General features: G+C 41.5%; 1 protein-coding gene across 2 annotated transcripts in view; it reads right to left on the reverse strand.

The window, feature by feature from the left end:
• The window catches only part of ZC3HC1 (zinc finger C3HC-type containing 1), a 31575-nt gene extending 26457 nt beyond the window's left edge, over positions 1–5118 (reverse strand). For both annotated transcript variants that reach the window (XM_006158818.2, XM_006158817.2), the window contains exons 1-2: positions 4960–5118; positions 2041–2152 (exon numbers count right to left, since the gene is read on the reverse strand). In XM_006158818.2, the coding sequence (XP_006158880.1) occupies positions 2041–2152; positions 4960–5105 (258 nt within the window). In that variant the 5' untranslated portion in view covers positions 5106–5118. The remainder of the gene's footprint in view (positions 1–2040; positions 2153–4959) is intronic.
• Positions 5119–6936: the final 1818 nt, after the last annotated feature.

Raw genomic sequence — 6936 nt, forward strand, 5'->3', positions numbered from 1 at the left:
CTCTCTCTGTCTGTCTGGCGAGCGCACGCGCCCTACAGTGAAAATCTCTCCAAAAAAAAAAAAAAATCTTTTTAAAAATTAACTAAGGTGAGGAAGAAGGATAAGGAAAGAGACAGGGAGAGGGAAAAAGAACTCCTCATAGGAAGTGGTCATGCTGCTGCAATCCCTTCTCCTTCACCTCTTCCTAATTTTGGTATTTTGGGCCTGCATGCACACGTTCCTGGCGTGTTTTGTCAAGCTACTAGGTATGGAGCTGTTGAGACTTCTGTAAAAGAAAAGTCAAGTAGGCAGCTTTTAAGATGGCTTCAGTGATCTTTCTGGCCTTTCCTCTAGAGTATGGGCTATGACATGACTTGCTTCTAAATATAACATGGCAAAAGTGATGTTACCTCACTTTCGAGATTAGGTTACAAAACGAGACTGACTTCCATCTTGCTCCCTTCCTTGCTCACAATGGTAAAGCCAGCTGCCCAGGTGTAAACTATAGCAAAGAGCTAAGGCCAGTATAAAACTAAAGCCCTCTGAGGTCAGCAGACGATGTAGTGGTTAAGGGTGCTGGACTCCCACGTGGCCAACGTGGTTCAAGTCCCAGACCTGGTGGTTTGCTTTCTCACTTTCTCTCTCACTCTGTTCCTCCCTGATCAAACTTAAATAAATAAAACAATTCTTTTTCTTTTTTTTTTGGATAGGTTTTTGCTATAGGGCACATGTGCTCGCCAGACAGAGAAAGAGAGAGACAGAAAGCGAGAAATCACCCCTCAGGGGAGATGGCCATGCTGCAATCCCTTCTCCTCCATTCTCCTCTTGGGATCTTGGGCACGCACCACACGCGCCCGGAGTGAGTTTTAAGCCACCGGGTTCGGGACGCAAACCACGGTCAACTACATGGGAGTCCAGTGACACAGTCATTATGCTAACTGCTGGTCCCAAATAAAATAATTCTTAAAAACAAAACAAAACAAAACAAAACTGAAGCCCTCAATCCAATAGGTTAAAGAAAAAGATTCTGCCAACAATCACATGAGTGAGCATGGAAGTGGATCCTTTCCTAGTTGAGTCTGGAGATGACCACACCCTAAATGACCTTGATTACGGCCTGTGAGAGACTCTGAGTCAGAGAACTCAGTTCCACTGTGCCTGGAGTGCTGAACCACAGAAACTGTGAGATAATGTTTGTAGTTTTAAGTCACTATGTTTTAGGACAACTGATTATGCAACAATAGATAACTAATACATAAAGGAGAATCAAGAGACAATATAGTACAGTCTCAAAAAATATCAGACTATAATTCTGACTCTTTCATTTGTTAGCATATTTTTTGACAAATCATGTAACCTAAGTGAAACTGTTTCCTTTTCTGTAAAATGAGTTTAATAATAATACCTATTGGGGCAGCAGGTGCTGTGGTGGTTGAGGCACTAGATTCCCATATGGCTGACTGCAGTTTGAGTCCTGGACCTGTTGGCTTGCTTTCTCACTTTCTCTCTTTCTCTCTCTGTCCTCTCTGGTGACCATGAAAATAATAATAATGAATAAAATTAAATAAATATTTCTTTAAGAAAAAAAGTAATGACTATTTTCATGTTTTAAGGTGAAGACCAAAGGTGATAGCATATGTGAGAACACATTATATACCTACCAGTGTCAATTATTCCTTCTACTCTAAGATTTAAATTTGATCATTTCAAATGTCCCTTCAAAAGATACCATATTATAGTGCTAATTTTCCTACAAAGTTTCTTATTAAAGTTGAGTCTTAAATTTAAAACATAAGAGTAAAAGGTATAATGCCCTGAAGGAATACCAATTTCTGGAGCAAGTAGAAAGTGCAACTCAAGGGGCTGGCAGGTGATGTGGACTCCCACGTGGCCGACCGTGGTTTGAGTCCTAAACTTGGTGGCTTGCTTTCTCATCTTCCCTCTCTCTCTCACTCTGTCTATCCCTGGTCAAATTAAAATAAATAAAGTTAAATAAAATAATGCTTGTTTTTTTTTTTTTGAAAAAAGTGCAACTCGCGTGAACTTAAAAAAAAAGGATATAGAAAATGTTTCTACTCTGCTGAAAAAGGCTTCTTTGCTTGTAGATTCCAATGATGGCTGTTCTGCCTGGGGTGATCCATCAGCTGACTGGAATGTGGCCGACGTGTCCTTCCTAAAACAGAGTGGAAGAAATACTAGTAATCCTTTCATGGTACCATGCTGGTCACATGTTTTAAATTGAGCTTCTCTATATATCACATCATTAACCACACTGAAACTATATTATGAACTTCATAAAAATTATTTCAGTCATGTCATTCTTCTGCTTACCAGTTTCATAATATTGGGTCATTGGGGAAGTCATGACATATTTTTCCATGTTTCTCTATGTAAAAATATGTCAAGACTTTTCCAATGACTCAATACTAAATAGGATCCAAATTCCTTAGTCCGGCATTGAAACTCTTTCCAATATCTAAGTTCTAATTAATTTCTTCTTCTACAGCACTTCATTAATACTGGAAAACCATTTTGGTTCACTTGCTGTTCTGCAACAGAATTTTATATAACTTTAGTAAATCCAAAATAAAACACTCAAGACTTCACATTATACACATTATACAATTTGAACTATAAATGGTAGCAGGAAAACAAACCAAAAAACAGCAGAAGAGACAGCAGGTGGCATAATGGTTAAGGCACTGGACTTCCACATGGCTGTGATTCGACTTCCAGATCCGTCAACGTGAAACTCACACCGGGCATGTGTGTATGCATGCCCAAAATCCCAAAAGGAGAATTGAGGAGAAGTGATTGAGGTGTGTGCATCCCCCTGGGCGTGATTTCTCACTTTCTCTCTCTCTGTTTCTCTCTGTGTCTCTGGCAAGCACATGCACCCTATAGCAAAAATCTCTCTAAAAGAAAAAAAAAAATCAGAAATGTTTCATACTTCTACCTGGATCAACTCTTGAAACCCTTGTCCTTTAGAAAAAAGAACCAATCAAATTAAAGATGTTTAGGCTATTTCATGATAAAAGTAGGGGAGAAAAAAATCCGCGAAGTAATTCTCTCATTTTAGTAAAAGACGTTTCACTTAGTAAAAGGTCTCTTTTGGTTTGTCATAGGGTGTGTGTATGTGTGCTTGCAAGAGAGAAGACAGATACAGAGAGAGGGCAAGTGAGAAATCACCCTTCAGGGGGATGGCAATGTTGTAATCACCCTTTCCTTCCAACTCCTCTTGGGATTTTAGGCATGCATCCTCGCCCACCAGGTTTGGAACTCAAACTGTGGCCTTTTCAGTAAAAAGCACCTGGTGGGAGGTGCAATTGTTAAAAGATGAGAGTCATTATAATACTTGGAAGAAATAAAAATCTTTCTCAGAGGTCCACAGAGAACCTTGGGAGGTGTGGTTTTTGAAATAGAAATGCAAAGGTTCCATAAACTTGTAGAAAAAAAAAACCTGACATTTATTTCATTAACCGATAGAAAAAAAAAAAACCTGACATTTATTTCATTAACCTCTAAGTCTCGGCATTTCCTTCAATTATTTATGGGGATAAAAAACCCTGGTTGGGGGAGCCAGCAGGTGGCCTGGTGGTTAAGGTGCTGGACTCCCACATGGTCAACTGCTGTCCTGGATCTGTGGCTTAAAATTCACACTAGGGAACTAGACTGTGGTTACGTCACTGGACTACCATGTAATCAAGTTCCAGAACCAATGGCTTGAGATTCACGTGTACATGCATGCCCAGAATCCCAAGAGGGGAATGCAGAAGAAGGGACTGTGGTATGGCCATCTCTCCCCCCTGACACCCCTCCCTCACACCGTGTGTGTGTGTGTGTGTGTGTGTGTGTGTGTGTTCTCGCTTTCTGTCTCTATGTCTGTCTCTGTATGTCTGGCGAGGGCAAGTGCCCTATAACAAAAATCTCAAAAAAAAAAAAAAAAAGGGGGGGGGGGGAACCAGCAGTTAGAGTAATGGCTATGTCGCTGGAGTCCCACATAGTCGACCGCGGTTCACGTCCCGGACCCGGTGGCTTGTGCGTGCATGCCCAAGATCCCGAGAAGAGAACGGAGGAGAAGGGATTGCGGCGTGACCATCCCCCCTGGGGGGTGATTTCTCACTTTCTGTCTCTATGTCTCTCTTTGTCTGTCTGGCGAGCGCACGTGCCCTATAGCGAAAACCTCTCAAAACTAAAAGAAAAAATTCACACCAGGTAGTTGTGCGAGCCCAAAATTCCAAGAGGAAAAGTGATTGCAGCATATCCCCACCCCTGCTGCCCCCAGGGTGATTTCTCACTTTCTCTCTCACTATCTCTGTTTCTGGCAAGGCAGGTGCCCTATGGAAAACCCTTAAAAAAAAAAAAAAAGGTAGTATTAGTAGTATAGTACCTGTGAATTTGTCACAGTGGAAATGAGTTTCTCACATCAAGATTGTTTTATGTTTTAAAATACTATTTATGCTCATCACTACTTTAAAATTAGGTTGGTCAGATATGCTACTAGATCTTGGTTAATGCTTTAGTAAGGAAGCACGTTTAAAATTTTTCTTTTACTGTCTGTATAACTATATTATAATGCCATTGGTTTCCTTTAAAATTTTGTGTGACTCACTTTATGCCTTTAAAAATATTATTCTGATAAGGGGTTCATAAGCTTCACCTGACAGCTGATGGGGTCCCTGGCACACAAAACAAGGTTAATAACCCCAGCTAAGAGAAGGTGAGCTCCGTTTTTCCTCCCCAAAATACTGTAAGCCAAACTACGCCCATGGTGCAGAATCCGGTCCACTTCGAGAAGACTTAAGTATAACAAATAAAGAGAAGTAACCCCAACTTCTTTCAGATCCCGAGAAGAGGCCATCCCCACCGCCCAAGTCGCCAACGGAGGGTACCCCCACGCCCAGCCCGGTTCTAAGCCTGTGTTCCTTAAACCCTCTCCTGACTTCCAACGCCAGACCCAGGGTTAGCTCGCGAACTCACGCGTCCGCGCCTCCCTCTTCGGGGGCAATCCCCTCATCTATCAGCTGCCGGATTTTCTGTGGGGTCCCTTCTGGAGAGCGAATGACTGCACCCCAATTCTTTTCAACCCCCGCGGCAAACGCTTGCCCCTCACTGGGCGCCGCCATCTTGGTCCGTTTCCCAGCGGCTTCCCCGCGGGTTGAAGGCTCAGGCACTTCCGTTCTGGTGGGTTAAAATCCGCTGCTTGAGGCAGCCTCCAGGTGGCGAGAATCGCACTGCGAGACCCACCCCTTCCTAGTCATTCTAGGATGAGGGTTTCAGGACTGTAGTGGTTAGAGATAGACCTAGATAAATTGTTTCCTTTTTGATCTAACATTTTTAGATCAATAAGGGATTTTTAGAGTGATGTTTCTCCAAATTCAGCGGGAGTCAGGAGCCAATTTAATCGTCAAGTAGTTAACTCATATGGCTCTCCTGAATTTACAATACAGTTTGCACTGGCCAGAGAGACAGTGGAAGAGATAGTGAGAAATCACCCGCTTCCTCCCCCAGCCCCCAGGGGAGGATAAGCACGCTGCAATCCCTTCTCCCCTATTCTCCCCTGGAGATTTTGGGTGTGTGTGCACATGTGCCCTGTGTGATTTTCAAGCCTCCAGGTCTGGGATTCTAACCACAGTCTACCGTTTGGGAGTCCAGCGCCTTCATCACTATGCCACCTGTTTTTATGGTTTTAAAATTATGATTAAAAGTGCTCCAAAAGCCAAGCCCCAAGTATAATAGAGAGACCTAATTTCACTTGCAGATTCTCCTGAGAGAATCTGGTGCTAGAGTTGAGATGTTTAGGGATGAAATCTGCACAGAATCTAACAGAACCCCAGATAGGAAGGCTGATGTGATATAGTTGAACAACTGGGCAATACGATTCGCTCCTACCCTTCTAGCCTACTCCCTAAGGGCTACTGACTCCACCAATGTTCCCAGCCACCAGAACCTACAACCCACTGATCTAACCATCTTCCTACCTTTCCCCACTGCAGTAGGACATGTGGAAGTCCAGTGCCTTAACCAACAAGTCACCTGCTAGCTGCAGAATTGTTCCTTTTAAAACCATAATAATGGCATTGCCGTTGTGGATTTGAAAAGTCTTTTATTGGAGGTATAGGGTAGAGGTATTCAAAAAGTTCATAGAAAATGTATATTGTGGAAAAAACTATGTATGGGTTTCAAAAATTGGGGCACCAAAATAGATTCATACCTTAAATTCATTTTCCACCCGCTTTTTGAAGTCTTTCTGTGCATCTTGAAGTATTTATGGGATAAGCACTTTCATCAGAGTCTTGATAACACAATCCTCCCCCTAGCTCTGAGAGGTACTTTCAACTTTCTCTCTCTGCCTCTCTCTAGCAGGAAAATAAAAAAAGTTACTTATGTGCATAAATTGTTTGTAAACTTCTTATGCTTATAGTGCTTAAACAAATATGAAATCAGAACAAATTTATAAACTGAATAACCACAAACTCAAAACAACTCACGTTATTGACATTAATGCATGCTGATAAATGATGTTGCTTTGCTGAGATATAATCGCCAGTGCTGGGAAAAGTTGAAAACTATAGCTTCAATTTAGGTTATTTAAATTGCTTATGTGACTTGGTTTTGATAGTAACACATGCAGAGAAGGCTTGTTCACATTAGCTAGTCATGCCAAAAATACAAAATGGTGTGTATAATTTCAAGACTTTGTTTATTTCAAGATCATCAGACTTAATACTTCAACAAAAACTTCACCAGACAGCATTCCTCTAATGTTAATGTAATAAGATCTGATGTGACATCTTCATAAAACTGTCTTGTTCCCTTGTAGTTAAGTTAGCATTACTTAAATCTGCATTAAATGAGAATCTAAATCAATTATTGCTGGAATTGGGAACAGGAAATAATATCTAGACTTCAAATTCAGTTATCTCAGATGTTGAAAAAAATCTGTCTAGTATCAAC

The sequence above is a fragment of the Tupaia chinensis genome, unplaced genomic scaffold, assembly GCF_000334495.1.
Source record: "Tupaia chinensis unplaced genomic scaffold, TupChi_1.0 Scaffold000610_1, whole genome shotgun sequence".
Lineage (NCBI taxonomy): Eukaryota > Metazoa > Chordata > Mammalia > Scandentia > Tupaiidae > Tupaia > Tupaia belangeri.